The sequence below is a fragment of the Erpetoichthys calabaricus genome, chromosome 13 (genome assembly GCF_900747795.2).
Source record: "Erpetoichthys calabaricus chromosome 13, fErpCal1.3, whole genome shotgun sequence".
In the NCBI taxonomy this organism is placed as follows: Eukaryota; Metazoa; Chordata; class Cladistia; order Polypteriformes; family Polypteridae; genus Erpetoichthys; species Erpetoichthys calabaricus.
This window is the reverse complement of record NC_041406.2, coordinates 8,207,388-8,228,146: the sequence shown is the minus strand read 5'-3', so window position 1 is coordinate 8,228,146 and position 20,759 is coordinate 8,207,388. Positions and strand designations below refer to the sequence as shown.

At 40.9% G+C, this 20,759-nt stretch overlaps 1 protein-coding gene across 2 annotated transcripts in view; it reads right to left on the bottom strand.

Moving 5' to 3' along the window:
• Nucleotides 1-20,759, bottom strand: part of cnot10 (CCR4-NOT transcription complex, subunit 10) — an 87,158-nt gene that overhangs the window by 36,479 nt on the left and 29,920 nt on the right. For both annotated transcript variants that reach the window (XM_028817928.2, XM_028817929.2), the window contains exons 11-13: nt 18,420-18,541; nt 15,826-16,002; nt 4,568-4,648 (exon numbers count right to left, since the gene is read on the bottom strand). In XM_028817928.2, the coding sequence (XP_028673761.1) occupies nt 4,568-4,648; nt 15,826-16,002; nt 18,420-18,541 (380 nt within the window). The remainder of the gene's footprint in view (nt 1-4,567; nt 4,649-15,825; nt 16,003-18,419; nt 18,542-20,759) is intronic.

Here is a 20,759-nt window from a genome sequence, read left to right as displayed (position 1 = left end):
GAATCGCAGAAAATCTCAAAATCTGGGTGTGTGAAGCTTAGTGCGTCATACCTGAAAGATTCCAGGGTTTAATAACTGCCAATACAGCAGGGTCTGACACACTTGTGTCAATGTGACACTTCATATATATTTTTTTTATTTATAATAAAAAACTGCAAACAAATGTCCAAAATCTCGTTTTCATGTTGTCATTCTAGAGTATTGAGAAGGGGGAAAAAATGAGATGATTTTAACATAAGGCTGCACAATAACGACATTGATAAAAGGGAAGGGACCGGAGACTTTCTGAATCCACTGCATTATGGGGTTAATTGCAAAGACAGAAGGAACCATGTACCAAAAAAAAGAAGAAAACCACGATGGCAAAACCCAAGAGAGGAGAAAGGGAATAAAGTTGACGCCAGCTGTTTAAAATAAAATGTCTTATACACAGTATGAGACACAAGTGGAAGCTTGTTAGGAGCTGATCTTACACAGACACCATAAAACATGTTTTATGTGACAATTGCTAATGTGTGGAACCAATTACTAAGAAATTTGGTGCAAAGTATCACACTGCAGGCCTTAAAACCTCCCTCTGAAAATCTCACATGATGTTCAAGCCAGAGTACTGGAGAAAGGAGGATAACGAAGATAAAGGATAACTGTGTTACTATTCCCTCTACACCCTAGAAAGATTGTAAATTCCAGTGATAATGGCAAGAAAACGGCAATTAACGAAATGAGACAGAGCATTATTACCCGTAGAAGTGTAGGCATTTCATTTAGAGAAACACTGGAAAAAAACATCGAAGTGTTGAGTCCAGTGGTGTCCTACACAATCCAAAAGGCAATTGGAAACGGGGGGGGGGGGCTTCTTCGGGGGGTTGGGGGGGAACTAACAAGAAGAGATCTGTCAAGGCCAAAGTCACAACTCAATCAGAAGACCCGTTTCTGAGGGCACCTCACAGCACAACAGCTTCAAGCACAACGTAACAGTGCAGGTCAAAAAAAGCAAATGTCACTGTCTACTGTGAAAAGGAGACTTTGTGCTGCAGGTTTGACAGGGCAAGTGGCACTAAGAAAGCCTTTGCTTAAAGGACAAAATAGGCTCTTGAAATACCAGCTGTAGACTACTGCAGACTGGAACAAAGTCTTATGGAGCGATAAATCAAAATCTGAAATCCTTGGTTCATCATGTAGGGTTGGTTGTATGTCGTCGAGTTGGTGAAAGGATGGCTCTTCAGTGTGTTACACCAACTCCCAAACATGGTGGAGGAAATGTGATGGTCTGGGATTTTTTTGCTGGTAGCAGAGTTAGTGACTTGAACAGGGAGTGGCTGTTATGTCAGCAAAAGGAAACTACTCTGATGAACCAAAAATGTGAATAACATTCGGAACACTTGACTTATTTTTTTATTTACCATTGCTAATTTGTTCTATGCCAGTGTAATATTGTCCAAATACGTCAGAGGTTGTAGTAACACAGTCTACTCCAACTCTGCTTTAAGGCAGACTGAGGGTTTTTAAGTAATCAACAGAAGTTGGGACACCTGTGCAAATGGTTTGCTTCAACTTGCAAGGCATAATTTACTCGAACTGCTGCAGAACATCTGTAATTTGTAACCTATTAGCTGTTCCCTCAAGAAAGCCCATTTGTAGTATTCCAAAATTTCCTTTTTTTAAATTTTTGCTAAACTTTACATTTACATCTCTGGCAGTTTACTGCTTACCTTTTCACAATTGTAGGTAATTTATTTATTGTTTTTTATCAGTATGCTGTTGCTGGAGTATGTGAATTTCCCCTTGGGATTAATAAAGTATCTATCTATGAATTCACAGATTAAATCTGAAGAAAAACTTGAAAAACTGACATGTCTGAAAACTTTTGACTGGTAGTACATATGTATATTATTATATATATATTAGCCGTCCCCCGCGACTCTGCCTTCTTATTGTAGTGAAACAGGACAGTGAGGAGGGTCCTGCCCTGCTCCCCACTTCTGACGTCAGACTTCGCCCTCAACCTCAGTCTGCAGGCTATGTCTCAGGTTAGTGCAAATATATCGCTCCTGCAAGCAAACTATGATTCTTAGGGCGATGAGAGAAGTTGCAAAATCAAACAGAATGTTGAAGAAAATTATACAAAAAAAAAAAACCTGATCTAAATCCGTGAAGTAGACCTCTCATAAAAAGCTGATAGACAAACATTGGATTTTACATATATATAGATATATATATATGGTTGAAATAGTTTACTGTCAAATAAATGCAAAGAGTACACGACACGTGTTTCGCCCTAATCCTGGGCTCATCAGGTGTACACACTCCACTGCACTCCCTCTCGGGAATCGAACCTCGGACGTCAGCGCCAGAGGCGATGCCCCTAACGTTGCGCCACGGCGTGTGGTTCGTTTATTTGACAGCATGTAGATCGGGGTAATTACATTCACGGCATTCGTAGTCTGTGTCACGAAACACGTGTCGTGTACTCTTTGCATTTATTTGACAGTAAACTATTTCAACCATTCTATGATCTGCTCCTCACAAAACTGAGGGCACCGTGGCGGATGTTAGCAGATTGCTGGCCAACCACAAGCGTTACCTGGTAAGTAACCACCCATACAATCAGATTGTGACACAGACTACGAATGCCGTGAATATTATGTGTATATATATATATATATATATATATATATATATATATATATATATATATATATATATATATATATAGATATGGAGAGAGAGAGAGAGAGAGAGATCTATTTATAGAAGCTCTTTAAATAACTACTGTATATACTCGCATTTAAGTTCTCCTGCGGATAAGTTGGGACTTGATTTTACCGTATAATTTTGTGGTATTTTGTAATGACGGTCATACAAGTCAAATGCGGAAAACTGATGCTATTGGTCCAAGAGATTACGATATGCTAATGCCCACCTGAGAGAGTAACCACGGAGCACACTGCCTTTTTTTTTTTTTTGTATGTATTGTGACTATGTGACCAAGCAGTAATATCGGAATTTTTCTGAAGCGGCGTTTGCACTGTTTTGTGTATCTCACACCGTCATACACCTTTATGGTAAAAGCATCCCTTATCTATGATGAAGCGTTCGATCAGAAGAAAATATGAAGCTGGTTTTAACTTAAAAGTCGTTGAAGTGGCGAAAGAAATTGGTAACTGCGCTGCTGCAACAAAATTCAATGTGTCTGAGAAACTGATGTGAGATTGGAGGAGGCAAGAAGATGTTAAAAAAAAAAAAAAAGTCGGATAAGTCGGGGTCTGATTTTATGATTGATTTTTCAGGTTTCAAGACCTGACTTATAAGCGAATATTTATGGTACATAAATAGGAAGATAATTAAATAAATAATTATACAAACAAACTTTGGTTTGAACACACACCAGAATGACTATAAAGCAAGAAAACTAAAAAAAGAAAGAAAAGGAAAAAAGCAATATTTTGACTTGACTGTGCCAGTCCCAGTGAGGTATTATGCAGATGTATTGCTGTTGGTGTAAAGGAGCTCCAGTATTGTTTCTTCACAAGCTTCAGCTGAATAATAAATAATAACAAAACGGAGATGGGGTGGCACGGTGGCGCAGTGGGTAGCACTGCTGCCTCACAGTAAGGAGACCTGGGTTCACTTTCCGGGTCCTCCCTACGTGGAGATTGCATGTTCTCCCCGTGTCTGCGTGGTTTTCCTCCCACAGTCCAAAGACATGCAGGTTAGGTGCATTGGCGATCCTAAATTGTCCCTAGTGTTTGGTTGGTATGTGTGTGACCTGTGGTGGGCTGGAAACCTGCCCGGAGTTTGTTTCCTGCCTTGCGCCCTGTGTTGGCTGGGATTGGCTCCAGCAGACCCCCGTGACCCTTTAGTTAGGATATAGCAGGTTGGATAATGAATGGATGGATGGAAAACGGAGATAAAAAATAATCTGTGTATCACATCCATCACTTTTGAGGTTTAATGCACATTATAACAATAGTTTGGTGATATAAATGTTTACACACGCAAGTCGTTATTTTGCTGGTTTGGCTGCGTTTTCCCCACTTGGTCAAGGTTGTCCCCAAAATATCACATTACGTATAATGGAAATATTCCAAAATGCAAAAATATTTAAAATCCAAAATAGTCTGGTCCCAGGCTTTTCGTATTAAGGGTACTCAAGCTGTAATATTATTTATTTATTATTCAGCTTCTGTAAAAAGACTAAATTTCCCCCCAGGGACAAATAAAGTTCAATCTACCTACCTACCTACCTACCTACCTACCTAAAGGGTATTAAGGCTCAGCTGTGTGCAACCTCCCTGCTAGGTTCTCTTTTTGTATGTTTAAACATTTCTAGTGTTTTTGCAAATTCCTTATTCAGAATGTACAGTTGTGGAATTACTTTGATAACGTGACTGTTATTACACCACGTAGGTCAGAATTAGTATAAAGTTTCAGTAAACTCATGCTGAGCTGTAGAGCGACTACTGCCTCAGAAAGACAGTAATTGCTAGGAGTATATGAATGGAAAGTGGGCGACTAGGGTACAGATGTGCTGCATTTTATTTTTTTCAATAAAGTAATTTCTTACCTTAAATTTTCGAGTTCTGGTTTCCTAATTGGAGCTGATGGTGGTGCGGGAATGAATTTATCACCTTCTTGTCCTTTTGAACTGGAAAAACAAAGAACATTTTTAGAACTAAAGACTGAAAATCATCTAATATGAATGTACTCACTGCAAACGGAAACTGTTGAATGAAAAAAAAAAAGGTTCACTTTAAATTTGAAACAAGATGCAATTTTAAAAAATAAGTAAAAAAAAATGCAAACATGAAACATATTACTCTGATAAGTCTCAGTGCATTTGTGGATATCAGTGTATTGCTCTAGCAGTGCTGTGCCAAGTCACTGTACTGAGGGGAGTGCTGATCATTGAATTTTTCCACGCACTTTCACTGCTGCGCCTGCACCTCCATCTGCACTCAACAAGTCATCTAAGTAGCTGAACTTCTCTGCCATCTCTAAATCACCTCCACGGCCGAGATCTACATGTACACTTACTATACCAGCATTCTGCACTCCTCTCACATGCTTTGTATAAACAAAGGTCCCACCTGCACACCACCTTTCATACCGCTTCATGTTTTATGCTCCCCCTCTTACGTCAAATCCTGCATTGGATTTTGTTTCTTCAAACACCTTTACCACACTTTCATATTTCTTTCTTGCCTTCTCCTCTTTCATCTCCAACCATCAGTTCGTTCTTTCCTCCATCTATCTTCAGGCTTTTACTTTCAAATTCGTTTTCCATTTCAGTAAACCTCAGAGAGCCATTTGTCCACATTCACCACTTTCCAAGGTCTGAGTGTGGGTGTCACTTATGATTCCCATGTGCTCTCTTACACACTTGGCAATACTCACTGACACTCGCATGAAATAAGAGAGGAGAAAGGTTGGGAGTAGGTGCAGATACAGCACATTGCCACACCACCCACCACATGACAAACCAACTCAAGATCCCAAATTAAGACTGAAGTGCAGCCATGCGACGGGTGACACCTCAGTACCACACTAGTTCAGATGGAATGGAACCAGTGGGAGTTTTCTGCCACCAACCCTCGGGTTTTCCCTGCAGGTTGGAGGGCCTACATGCAGGGCTGGATGCAGATTAACATCATGCCCAGGACGGAGCAATTGCAGGCTAAGGGCCTTGCTCAAGGGACCAATGAAGTAGAGTCACTTTTGGCATTTACGGGATTTGAACCGGCAACTTCCGACTGCCAGTGCAAATCCGTAGCCTCAGAGCCACCACTCTACCCTGTATGACATAAGGCTTTAAGGGAAATTATTACAAAATGATTAAAAAAAAAAAAAATTGTAACCAAGAACAAGTAAACCGATTTATCATACACTTTAATTCAAAAAATCATTTTGAATGACAAAATATTCATAAAGAAACAAAAGCAAACAATTTCTCAAAGAAAAGCCTTTGTTAATTACATACAGTGGATTCAGAAAGTACTCCGACTCCTTCACTTTCTACACACTTTATTGTGTTGTAGATTTTATATATGCCTCGCAGTTAGGAGACCTGGGCTGACTTCCCGGGTCCTCCCTGCGTGGAGTTTGCATGTTCTCCCCGTGTCTGCGTGGGTTTCCTCCGGGCGCTCCGGTTTCCTCCCACCGTCCAAAGACATGCAGGTTAGGTGGATTGGCGATTCTAAATTGGCCCTAGTGTGTGCTTGGTGTGTGGGTGTGTTTGTGTGTGTCCTGCAGTGGGTTGGCACCCTGCCCGGGATTGGTTCCTGCCTTGTGCCCTGTGTTGGCTGTGATTGGCTCCAGCAGACCCCCGTGACCCTGTGTTCGGATTCAGCGGGTTGGATAATGGATGGATTTTATATGAAATGGAAAAATGTGGCTCATTTCTTCATCAATCTACACTCAATAACCTCCAATGACAAAATGAAAACATCTTCGGAAAAGTCTGCAAATTTGTTAAAAATCCAAAACTAAAATCTCTCTTTCATAGAAGTATTTGGATACTCAGCTGAGACACTTCAGGTCATGGTCGGATTCATCCGGTTTGCTTTTCACTCTTCTTGAGATGTGTTGAGAACTCGACTGGAGTCCACCTGTGGCAAACTGAATGGACTGGACGTCATTTTGAAAGTCACATATTGTATGTACCTGTGCATGGAAGGTAAAACAATTCCCACTGTATGTGAGGGCAAAAACCTAACCATGCAGTCCAAGAAACACCTCCGCGATCAAACTGTGGTGAAGAACAGATTAGGGGATCAAACCATTTCTAAAGTTTTGAGTGCTCCCAGGGGTACAGCGACCTCAAGAATTGTCAAATGGAAGAAGTCTGGAACCACCAGGTCCCTTCCTAGAGCTGGATGTGTAGCCAAATTGAGTAAGCAGGGAAGTAAGGCCTCGATCAGGGGGGCGACTAAGACCCTAATGGTCACTATAATAGAGCTCCAGGCCGGGTTTATACATCATGCGACGCGTGCTCCAGCGGACGCTACTGCTATGCAACCATTGTACTGTTTATACCTGCACATGTACTTTACATAAATCTGGAAGATTCCACCAGGTGGCAGCGCAAGATCACGGTGAGAACAGGTACAGCTTCACTGTGTTGTGAATCGCCTGAAACATTCATTAAATTCCGAGGACACCTTGTCACGATATCTCTGTAAAGGATGGATGTTTAATGATTAAATCAACCAATCCAGGAATGCGCCTATTCCAGGAAGCATTGGGCATGAGGTTGAAACAATCCCTGGACGGGGTATCACCTCATCGCAAGGTGAGTTTAAGCACACACAGATAATAGCGTCATTTTAGCATCACAAAATCCCCAAACCTGCATATCTTTGGAAGGAAACCAGAGCACACTATGGAAACCTACCAGTAAAACATGTAAACTGCAGGCAGGGAACATCAGGGAAGTGACTCCCTGCAACACAGCAGTGCTACCGAGCCGTCCCCACGTGTGTAATTATTAACAGTATTCATTGTTTAAAAGAAGTTCATGATTTATCTGTAAAATGTAATATACATAGTTTAATGCATTTCATCATGAAAGTGATATCAAGTATAAATCTAAGGATTCTGAATGTGCAGAGAGCTGGAATATCATAAATGTAACGTGTTCTGTGTGGCAATTGCTGCTTACCGTGGCTGTCAGCCCCAGAAGCACGTAGCAATTAACAACAGGCTCAGTTTTAAGATGACGTTTATGACGGTCTACTTTAATGATAAAATAAACTACGAAGATCATGTGGAAATTTCGAGATTAAAGCTGAAATTTCCACTTTAATCACAAAATACACCTTTTCACTGTGTCCCTAACTTTTTTTTTTTTTTCTCGGTGGCTCAAATTGACTGCCATACATTCTTTTGCTGTTGTGAAGATGACACAGAAGATGGTATGTGAGACCTTTAAAATGTACCGTGTCATTATGATGGGGGATATGCGATGCTTGAATATAGAAGCACCACAAATGCGTTTGTATGTCGGCATTTTGCTTCACCACATCGAACTATTCAAACATCGAAGTGCGCACATCGATCCTGCAGGTTCCCAAAAGCCGCTTTCTGTCACATGTAGATAGTAAACAGAAATTCTGATGTCACATTACAACTTTTATCAAACTGCGCCCCCTGACTTTTTGCTGGTACTGCAACTCGCGCACGCGTCGTGTTAATTTCTGAAGACGCATCACATGAACACTGGGAACGTGTGGCAGCCATGATGTGTGCGCGTACACGTTCGAAGCGTGAAGTATGAACCATCCCTTGGAAGTCCTCCACTTGATGGGAAGTTGTCAGAAGGACGATCATCTTAGCAGCACTCCATCAATCAGGTGTTTATGATAGAGTAAATGACATAAGACAGCATTTACATGACTCAGAGAATGCGGAAAAAGATTCCCTGGTCTGATGAGACAAAAATTGAACTATTTGGGCAGAACTGGTGAAGACCAGGTACTCCTCATCACCTGCCTAACATCACCACTACGGTGAAGCAAAATGGTGACCACATCATGCTATCAGGATGCTTTGCAGAATCTGGTCAGAATTGGGGGAAGGATAATGTGAGGTTCCTTGAAGAAAACCTGCTCAACAGTGCAGGCCACGTCAGTCTGGGGTGACAGTTCATTTTTCAGCAGGACAATGACCTAAAGCATACAGCCAAGACAACGCTGGAGCGCCTTCAGGACAAGTCACCGAGTGTCCCATTCAGTGCCCAGACTTGAACCCCATAGATTATGTGTGGAAAGACCTAAAGGTGGCAAATTGCAGGGGGAAATATGGCTTTTTACAGAAGTTCTTTAAATAAAACAGACTGAAAAATGAATAAACACACACACACACAATGGTCTGAACACATACCAAAATGACTAAAAGGAAATTAAAAAGAAAAACAAATTCTGTCATGGTAGTTCCAGTGTCAGTGAGACACTATACGGGTGTATTGCTTTCGTTATAAAGAAGCCCCCGTCACGTTTCTTGACACACTTCCGCTGAAGAATTAGTTGGCTGAAAGTCCTCAGTGTTGGTGTGTCATGAAGAGGATGTGCATCATTGTTCATACTGACACTCGGATTTGTTTTACCTTTCTCCTTTGCTATGACTTCCAAGGGGTTCAGATTGTGTCCCATAACTAAATTTGCCCTTTCAATTAGCTTGTTAAATCGGCAGGCCACACTTAGAAGTGATGCTATCAGCCCAGCACACCACAGTGTGGAAAATGTCACCAGTGCTTACCAGTCTGCAATTAGACCACAGCCGGTATTTCAAGACCCTATTTTGTCCTTTCAGAAATGGCCTTCTTCCTGCCACTTGCCCTGTCAAACCTGCAGCACAAAGTCTCCCCTTCAAAGTAGAAACTCACATTTGCTTTTGTCGACCTGCACTGTTAAAAGGTGTTGTGCTGTGGGGCGACTATCATTCCAAGTGTCCATAAGTCCGGTGGTGTCCTATACAATCCAAAGACAATTGTAAGAAACTCTTGATAGGAAGAGATCTGGTAGAGCCAAAAAATCCCAACCCAATCAGAAGACAAGTTTCTCAGGGTCACCAGCTTGCATGATAGTCGCCCCACAGCACAACACCTTTTAATAGTGCAGGTCGACAAAAGCAAATGTGAGTTTCTACTTTGAAGAGGAGACTTCGTCCTGCAGGTTTGACAGGGCAAGTGGCAGGAAGAAGGCCATTTCTGCAAGCTGGTGACCCTGAGAAACTTGTCTTCTGATTGGGTTGGGATTTTTTGGCTCTACCAGATCTCTTCCTATCAAGAGTTTCTTACAATTGCCTTTGGATTGTATAGGACACCACCGGACTTATGGCCACATTTCTTCCTCGAAGACGATGGGTCCCCACTATCCTTCCAGTTTTTAATAATGCGTTGGACAGTTCTTAACCCAATTTTCGTAGTTTCTGCAATCTCCTTAGATGTTTTCTCTGCTTGATGCATGCCAATGATTTGACCCTTCTCAAACAGACTAACATCTTTTCCACGACCATAAGATGTGTCTTTCAACATGTTGTTTAAGAAATGAGGAGCAACTCATTGAACCAGTTGGGGTTAAATAACTTGTTGCCAGCTGAAAGATAATTGCCCATGCCGTAATTATCCAATAGGAGGCTCCTACCTATTTGCTTAGTTAAATCCAGGTGGCGACTTTTTTTTTGGCCAGGCAGTGTGTGTGTGTGTGTGTGTTTATATATATATATATATATATATATATATATATATATATATATATATATATATATATATATATATATATATATATATATAAAAATAAAAAACTGAATTCTCTCATTCATGTATTTGCAAACCTTTCCCAAAACATATTTTCACTTAGTCATTATGGGTTATCGAGTGTCGACTGAGAGGCAAAAATGGCAAATGTATCCATTTGAAATTAAATCTACAACACAAGAAAGTGAAGGGGTCTGAAGACTTTCTAAATCCAATGCTAATTAAAGGATAAATATCCTTCTACAATGCTTGCTGCCTTTAGGACAAAAATATAATTTTGTAAAATAATGGAACACATTTCACATTATTCCATACCTTAATTATGGAATACTGTAATATGAACACTGTTACACATACTGTATATGTTAAGCTGCAATTTACTCAACTTGTGAGACTCTTTAAATGTTCAAACAGAGGTATCGCCCCTTCTGTTTTGAAATGACATTAAATCGCACAGTACCAATGAATGACTGTTGATGCAGACAGTCTGCTTAAATGCACAAGGAACACATGCTTAGGATAATAAATTATTAAAATCATTAAACCAATTATTAAAATAAACTCTACACAAGGTTTCATTAAACCAATGCAGTACAAAGCAGGTAAGTGCAAAAAAAAACCCAAACAAACCTGGCATACTATAACAGAACAGTGCCCCCTAGTGTTTATCTTCAGACAAAGTAATGCTAATAGTATACAGACTTTGAAGCAAGTAATTAATTTATTTTTAAATAAACATTTAATAAACCCTGCTGATCATTTGGAACCTTGCTAAATAAGATGTTTGTAGATGTCTGGTGGAATAAATTACCTGATTATCAACCTCTCCAGTACCATAATGCACCCCTTCCTACATCTCATCTTATTCTCTTGCCGCAGGCATACAGTGGTGTGAAAAACTATTTGCCCCCTTCCTGATTTCTTATTCTTTTGCATGTTTGTCACACAAAATGTTTCTGATCATCAAACACATTTAACCATTAGTCAAATATAACACAAGTAAACACAAAATGCAGTTTGTAAATGGTGGTTTTTATTATTTAGGGAGAAAAAAAAATCCAAACCTACATGGCCCTGTGTGAAAAAGTAATTGCCCCCTGAACCTAATAACTGGTTGGGCCACCCTTAGCAGCAATAACTGCAATCAAGCGTTTGCGATAACTTGCAATGAGTCTTTTACAGCGCTCTGGAGGAATTTTGGCCCACTCATCTTTGCAAAATTGTTGTAATTCAGCTTTATTTGAGGGTTTTCTAGCATGAACCGCCTTTTTAAGGTCATGCCATAGCATCTCAACTGGATTCAGGTCAGGACTTTGACTAGGCCACTCCAAAGTCTTCATTTTGTTTTTCTTCAGCCATTCAGAGGTGGATTTGCTGGTGTGTTTTGGGTCATTGTCCTGTTGCAGCACCCAAGATCGCTTCAGCTTGAGTTGACGAACAGATGGCCGGACATTCTCCTTCAGGATTTTTTGGTAGACAGTAGAATTCATGGTTCCATCTATCACAGCAAGCCTTCCAGGTCCTGAAGCAGCAAAACAACCCTAGACCATCACACTACCACCACCATATTTTACTGTTGGTATGATGTTCTTTTTCTGAAATGCTGTGTTCCTTTTACGCCAGATGTAACGGGACATTTGCCTTCCAAAAAGTTCAACTTTTGACTCATCAGTCCACAAGGTATTTTCCCAAAAGTCTTGGCAATCATTGAGATGTTTCTTAGCAAAATTGAGACGAGCCCTAATGTTCTTTTTGCTTAACAGTGGTTTGCGTCTTGGAAATCTGCCATGCAGGCCGTTTTTGCCCAGTCTCTTTCTTATGGTGGAGTCGTGAACACTGACCTTAATTGAGGCAAGTGAGGCCTGCAGTTCTTTAGACGTTGTCCTGGGGTCTTTTGTGACCTCTCGGATGAGTCGTCTCTGCGCTCTTGGGGTAATTTTGGTCGGCCGGCCACTCCTGGGAAGGTTCACCACTGTTCCATGTTTTTGCCATTTGTGGATAATGGCTCTCACTGTGGTTTGCTGGAGTCCCAAAGCTTTAGAAATGGCTTTATAACCTTTACCAGACTGATAGATCTCAATTACTTCTGTTCTCATTTGTTCCTGAATTTCTTTGGATCTTGGCATGATGTCTAGCTTTTGAGGTGCTTTTGGTCTACTTCTCTGTGTCAGGCAGCTCCTATTTAAGTCATTTCTTGATTGAAATAGGTGTGGCAGTAATCAGGCCTGGGGGTGGCTACGGAAATTGAACTCAGGTGTGATACACCACAGTTAGGTTATTTTTTAACAAGGGGGCAATTACTTTTTCAGACAGGGCCATGTAGGTTTGGATTTTTTTTCTCCCTAAATAATAAAAACCATCATTTAAAAACTGCATTTTGTGTTTACTTGTGTTATATTTGACTAATGGTTAAATGTGTTTGATGATCAGAAACATTTTGTGTGACAAACATGCAAAAGAATAAGAAATCAGGAAGGGGGCAAATAGTTTTTCACACCACTGTACATACATAGATAGATAGATAACTTATTAATCCCAAGGGGAAATTCACATACTGCAGCAGTAGCATATTGATAAAAAAACAATATTAAAGAGTGATAAAAATGCAGGTATGACAAACAATAACTTTGTATGATGTTAACGTTTACAACCCCCCCCTGTTTAATCTAAACTAAACTTTATAGATTAGCTTACTCTACTTCTTCAATAAGCCGTTGCTTAACGTAAGAAACACTGAATTATTGTTGGGGGAAGCCCTCAAAATTTTTCTTTAGGTTATTTTCTGACCAAACCTTGGTATCATTTCTGCCACTACTCACTACAGCTACGGATCTCCAGATGAAGCATACTGGGAACTGGTGCCCCCCAGGGCTGCATATTCGGCCCGCTCACATTCACTCTGTTAAGTCACAGCCATAAAGTCAGAACACAATCACTAAGTTAGCTGATTACAGCAATGGGGATGAGACAGTTTACCGAGCGAAGCTTTGATGACTGGTGGGCTGCACATTGAGAGCTTTGCAGTTGAATTGGTCAAGGGCACCAAATTACTTGCCATGCACCTGACAGCCGAGTTTACTTGATCAGTTAATAACAACATTATAGCCAATAGGGCTATGAGTAAGGCATGTCTACAACACCCCCCACCCGCCCCGTTATCACCATATTTTACAGGGGCACCACTGAGGGCATTCTGACCAGCTGCATCACTGTCTGGTTAGGTAGCTGCAGTATCACAAACTGTGCACCGAGTCCGACAACAGACAGTACATACGGCAGAAAAGATCAATGGGGACCATTAAAAACATCTTCATCAAGCATTGGACCCACAAAGACATCAGCAATTGTGACGGACAGCACCCACCGGGTCCCACCGTCTCTTTGTCCTACTTCCATCTGGCAGAAGGTACTGTACCATTCATGACAGTATTGCCATGTTTATGTAGAAACAAGTTCTATACCTTGGCTGTCTGGACTACATATTCAGAATCAGATCTGTTCCTAGCAGTCTATCTATATATGGGTCCGGTGAGACTAATGTTGTCTCCATTGTTAACTGTTGATATCATTAAGTTATTTATGATTTTCTGTTACGATTTACTTCCATCAATTCATATAGCCATTATTTATTCATTGCTATTAAACTATCAAATTTAGGGGATGATTTTTTTTTTTTTATTCTTGCCTTGCTCTGCTCCTGTGATATATTATATATATGTAGTATGCGTGTATATGCTTGCACTGTGGTCCTGGGATCGTTATTTCGTGCCACTATATGAATTGTATGACAACAAAGACAACTGACTTGACTAGAAGCCCCTTGGGCCTTCACACCTCTGAACCCTGCATTGAGGCCCAGATCTCCAAAAGTGGCTCCTGCACGGTGTGCTCCTTTAGGTAGTATGGTCTTACCTGGGAACTATATACTATGACATCTCAGCTTGGAGCAATAAGCAATAGCCATTGATCTGTCCAGAACGACCAGGACAGCCAAGACTGCTAAAGAAGAGATGTGTTTTAACTCCTAGCACAGGTTTCCCTCTCCTAAGGACATCCCATTTGGCGCTGTCCCTTGCCCTATACCATCTCTGTGTTACTTACAGAACAATAAAAGAGTTGTGTGGCATTTTAGGTAGATCACAAAAATCTTTGTCCTAAGACAGTTATTTCATGTCTTCGCAATTAATGGAAAGGCAACTAAAGTCTCATGGGAATGACTTTGAATTGAACTGAGCCCTGTCATCAGTTCAAGAAAGTCATTCATATGAGGCTTTAGCTTCCTGTTTATGATGTCCACCAATCTGTGGAGTTTCTACTGCTTATCCAAATCCGGGTCATGGGGGCAGCAGTCTGAACAAAGATACCCAGATGTCCACTTTCACTGCCACCTCGTCCTTGGGGTTACAGAGGTGTCCCCAGGCCAGCTGAGAGATATAATCTTTCCAGCGTGTCCTGGGTGTGCCCCAAACGTCTCCTTCCGGTTGGGCATACCCCAAAACAGCTCCCCAGATGCCCGAACCACCTCAGCTGGCTCCTTTTGACACAGAAGAGCGGCGCCTCTACTTTGTGCTCCTCTTGAATGTCTGCGCTTCTCACCCTATCTCGAAATATGAGCCCGGACACCCTGAAAAGGGAGATCATTTCTGCCTCTTGTATCCATGATGCAACTTTTTTGGTTACTACCCACAAGTTAGGACAGAAACATTGATCGACCAGTAAATCAAGAGCTTCATCTTTCAGCACAGCTCTCTCTTCACCACAACTGACTAATACAACATCTGCTCCTCCGATCTGCCTGTCAATCTCCCTTGTTCCATCAGTCAGGAATAAGATCCTGTTTATGGCGTGCACCAATAGTTCTGGAAGTATCGATTTCCATCCATCCATCCATTTTCCAACCCGCTGAATCCGAACACAGGGTCACGGGGGTCTGCTGGAGCCAATCCCAGCCAACACAGGGCACTAGGCAGGAACCAATCCTGGGCAGGGTGCCAACCCACCGCAGGACACACACACAAACACACCAAGCACACACTAGGGCCAATTTAGAATCTCCAATCCACCTAACCAGCATGTCTTTGGACTGTGGGAGGAAACCCATGCAGACACGGGGAGAACATGCAAACTCCACGCAGGGAGGACCCGGGAAGCGAACCCAGGTCCTCAGATCTCCCAACTGCGAGGCAGCAGCGCTACCCACTGCGCCACCGTGCCGCCCATCTATTTCACATTACTTTAGCAAAAAAGAATGCATACTTCATGTTTTGAGTGTAAGACTGGGCAACTGACATGAGGCTTATGCAAGACTTGTTTTTCTTTTAGTCCGTTGGACATTTTTCACACAGTTTCCTGTTGTAGAGCATTGCTTATCTGTTGGCTTCTATTATATCAGACTTTTCTCTCCATTCTGCCTGAAAACTAGACAAACTTTTTTTTCTTCTTCACCAGCACTACAAACTACATGGGACAAGTAAAATAAAATAAAAATATAATTTTTGAGTTTTCCTTTAAAATAACGAAGTTGTGTATAATGGAGTGTAAATGTTACAAAATGTAAAAATAAAACTCACCTGCACAATTCACCGCTTTCACTGCTGCTCTCTATGCTACCAGACTGGCTGGAATTTTTGGAACCATTTTCCGATTTTGTTTCCTGTTGATCTTCAGGCAGAAGTAATAGTGCATTCCGCAAACAAATTGCGGCAAACTCCATGCTGGCAACAGGAATGGCAGCAGACTGACCTTCACTAGAAAAACAAAATGTAAAGAACAATGGGATGCACCATAAAGATGAATCTCACTTTTAAATAGGCTTTTACTTTGCCAAGTGATTACAAAACAATTACAAGGAAGACTAATAACACTGGTCAACAAGCATTTTGCTACTGGGATTCTTTCACCTGTACTTTAACAAATTTCACTTGCTGACTCCCAATCTGAAAACCGTTTTCGTTCAGCACGTCCCGTTTTTCAGTTATGATGTTCCAGGTCTTGGACAACTAGGGTGACTGGCCAGAAAAGGCGATGCGTTTCAGCATTTAAGAAATAAGTATGGTCTTGAGAAAAGTGAAGACAAAATTAAGGAAGGTGTTTTTGTTGGCCCTGAAATCCGTGAACTGATGCTTGACGAGGAGTTCAAACGGAAACTGAAGCAACACCCTCATTCGTGCTGGTTGTCCAGAATTTTCTTGACAGTCACAGAGCAGAGAATAACGCTGAGCTTGTGGAGAATATGCTGAAAGTATATTAGCTTACGGGAGCCAGAATGTCACTGAAGATGTCATTTTTTACATTCTCATCTCGACTTTTTTCCACCAAATCTAAGCGATGTCAGAGATGAGCATGGAGAAAGATTTCAACGATATAAAGGTGATGGAAAACTGGTATCGGGGAAAAATTCGCTCTGAGCATGATGGGTAACTACTGTTGGTTCATGCAAAGAGAGACGGATGTGCAGTACAAGCACAAAAGCGAGTGCCTCCAACATTTTTGGGCATGCTGACCTCACTTTTTAAATTGAGGTAAACTGACATAAATATACTTTAATGCAGGGGTGTCGAACTCCGGGCCTGGAGGGCCGCAGTGGCTACAGGTTTTCATTCTAACCCTTTTCCTAATCAGTGAGTAGTTTTCAATGCTAATTAACTCATTTTCCCTTCATTTCAATAGTCCTGTTTTTAAGGATTCAGTCCTCCTGAGTTGATTTGTTTTCTCATTAAATGGCAGCCAAACAGAAATGAGACGTGAAATGAGCCAACAGATGACCAGCTAAACTGGGATTTCAAACTCCAACCAGTTTCACTCCAAACAGTCTCTTAATGAGAAGCTGATCCTTGCTGTTAATTAAACCCGTTATTTAATTCCATGGCTTGTTGCTGCTCTCATTCTGACACAGCAGACATTTCCAAATCTGTTGATTTTTCTGTTTTTTCTAAGAACACCGTCAATGTTTTGGTGACCTGAGAGACCAACCTTACTGAGACCTTCACCTTTCTTTATTTTCAGATATTGTGTGATGGGCAACCTGGTCATATGGTGGCTTGTTTGATGTCTCATTATTGTTTGGCTACTAATTAAGGAAAAAGAGACAACTAAGGGGCCTGAGTCAAGTTAATTAAAACTAAAGCAAAAGAAGTTAATTAGCATTAAAAACGGTTCACTAATGAAGAAGATGGTTAGAATGAAAACCTGCAGCCACTGTGGCCCTTGAGGACCGGAGTTCGACACCTGTGCTTTAATGTGTCTCTGATATCATCTTCTGGTTTGTTTTCAGAATAAACACATCAAAACAATTTTGGTGGGACAGAGTCCAAACTCCAGAAATCGTGTTGATATATTGATACTAGTCATTTAGCCCGTTACAATAACGGGCGCTAGAACAGTAGTGCATAAACATTAGTAGAACAGTCTTTATTAAATGGCAAGGGACTTTGACCTCATTCTTTTTGTTGGTCGTATTTTTCTTTCTTTCAGCCTTTCTTTTGTTGACGTTTACTTGCTGAGCTGACCGTTCTTCGTGGGCTGCCGCTGTGTATTGTGTGTCTTTAATTTTCTGTGATAGTAATACTGGCTTGAACGTCTGTAATATACCTTTAATTTTCTCTGGCGGTAATACAGGCGTGCTCGTCGGTAATATGCCTTTAATTTCCTCTCGCAGTAATACTGGTTTGTATTTCCGTAAAACGCCTGTAACTTTCTTTGACAGTAATATCGCGCATCGCACCGTGCCCCACGCATGCGCACTTCATCACAAGACACACACACACACACACACGGACACCTTGACGCACACAGGGATTTTATTAAAGAGGATTCAAAAGAGTCAAATCGTCAATGATGTGTATTTCAAAAACCTGACGTGCTAGCTTAATTCCGATTTCATATATAAAATCCGCGTAAAAAACTTGAGATGTTCTGAAGTTCCCAGAAGCAAACAAAAAATATTTTTTTTGTAGACCAGTGTAATGAATGCACAATTACTTAATTTAAGTTGGGGAGCATGCACTGGTACAGAGTAAATTTCTGCAGCAAAAACTACGTTATAAATAAATACTACAGTTATTAATCCAATATACAGGCAAACCTTGCACAATGTTCAAAATTGGATAAATCAATTAACTACACAGTGATAATCAGATTAAACGACAATCATTTTTCACATTACTTGTATATGGTGTTTTGCGTCGACTGAGATGCTAATACAATCTTGCGATGGTATCCTTGACCAACGATTGATTGCACTATTCCCTTTTTGCTTGGAAGTCCCTTATTTTCTTGTTCTGTACTCTACAAAGCAAATACAAAATGATGTTATAGCATCAAATAATTCAATGCCTGCCTCATCTTTATTTAAATGAAGATCAGAACATTATCCTGAAATGTTTTCTCCCATATCCTAAATATGAACATGTCAGGTTACTGGACGAAGGCACCGTGATTAACTGCAGGTCCATCCAGGGCCGACTCATGCCATGCCCTTAAGGCTGCGTTTTTCCAAGGCAATAGATGCTACAACGACATTAATACATTAACACTGACAGGACTATCAGCGTATACCTGAAGTTTGCTGACATAATTGAAGACAATTACTGGTTAATAGCATTACAAATTTGATTTTTTTTTTGGCAAGAAAAATGTTTTGGTGCAGTGGCATTTGAAAGTTAACTGTTAAAACTCAAACCAATTCTACAGCTATGCATAAATCCAAATTATTAAAATCTACCTAATTTACAGCTAACCCTTTGCCCATAATTCTTGAATCTTCTATGCAATTTGTATATTAAAATTCTCAGGTTCTTCTTCCAGGTTCAATATTCAGACATCTACTAGAATCTCTCTTTATTGTTAAATATACAGTGGTTTCAGAAATTGTTCAAAATTCTTCACACTTAATTGTGTTGCAGACTTAATTTTAGATGAATACATTTGCCATTTCTGCCCATCCATCTACACTCAATATCCCATAATGACACACTTTATCAAAAATTGAAACCTCATTCCAACCCTTTATTCAGTACTTTCTAGAAGCCCTTCTGGCAATCAGTTTCATCTCTGGTTCTTCTTGGTAAGTCTCTACAAGCTTTGCACACCTGGATTTGTTCAGTTTAACTCCTTCTTCCTGGCAGATCCTCTCAAGCTCCATTAGACTAGATGGGAAGCGTCTGTAAGCTGCTATCTTCCGATCTCTCCACACATTTAAATTTGGGCTTTTGCTGGGCCACTCGGAGAATTGTCTTGAAGACACTCCAGCGTTGTCTTTGGGTCACAGCTGTACTGAGAAGTGAATTGTCTGCCCAGTCTGAGGTGGCTTGCACTCTGGAGAAGCTTTTCTTTAAACATCTCTCTGCATTGGACTGAGGTCATCCTTCTATCATTTCTGACCAGTCTCCCTGTCCCTGCACCCCCATAGCATGATGCTGCTGCCATGATCATGATTCACCCTAAAGATGGTATTAGGCACTAGATAGGCATTGCCTTGTCTTCAACAGACATTGTGCTTGGAGTTCTGCCCAAAGAGTTCCCATTTTTATCTCCTCAGACCACAGAATCTTGGTCTTCATGCTCTCCAAGTCCTTTAAACTCTTGTATGACTTTTATTCAAGAGTGGCTTCCATTCAGCCCCACAATCATACACATCAAGTGCCACTCAGATTTGCTGTCCTTCCATCTCTGCCATCTGAAGCTCTGTTAGAGTGACAATTGGGTTCTTGGTCAACTCCCTGACTAAAGCCCTTATTACCCAGTTACTTAATTTGGCTGGATGACAAACTCAGGGAAAGTTCCTGGTAGTTCCAGACATCACAATTCTTAAGACCTTGCCCTGATCTATGCCTCAAGATAATTTGATTGTGGAGTTCTACAGAGAGTTCCTTGGACTTCATGGTTTGGTTTATGTCCCGACATGCACTGTGAATTGTGGGACTTTGCATGCACAGGTCCAGATGTGCCTTTTTAAACAATATCCAATCAATTCAGTTTACCACAGGTGGACTCCAATCAAGTTTTAGATACATGTCAAGAAGAATGACTGTAAACAGGATAAACCCGACCACAATTTGAAGTGCCATGGTGAAGGGTATGAATACCGTCAAGCACGTGAGTGAAGAAGGCAGATGAAGGTCTCTAGTGAATGTAGTTACCAGACCAGACAAGGGTTGGCACTGTTTTATGATCCTCTCTCTTTCTCCCTTTGCAGACCAAGTGATTCAAGTCCCTTCCATCACTGGAATCTCTCTCCCTAGACCCACTCATTCCTGCTACCCAATTGCGAAAGTCCTGCTTGGACTTGTGTCTGCAAACCTTTCAAATTATACAGAGTCATCAAGGTGGTACAGCAACTCTTTATCTGTATTCCTTGTATCATTTTATAATACTTACAAGATTGAGTTCAGCTTTTGATGTTAACCCATTTGCAAATCTCTCTGAAAGCTCGTTTGCACTTACAGGTTATTGAGAGCAGATTGATGGACAAAAATAAAGTGTGCCGGAAGTGAAAGGATCTGAA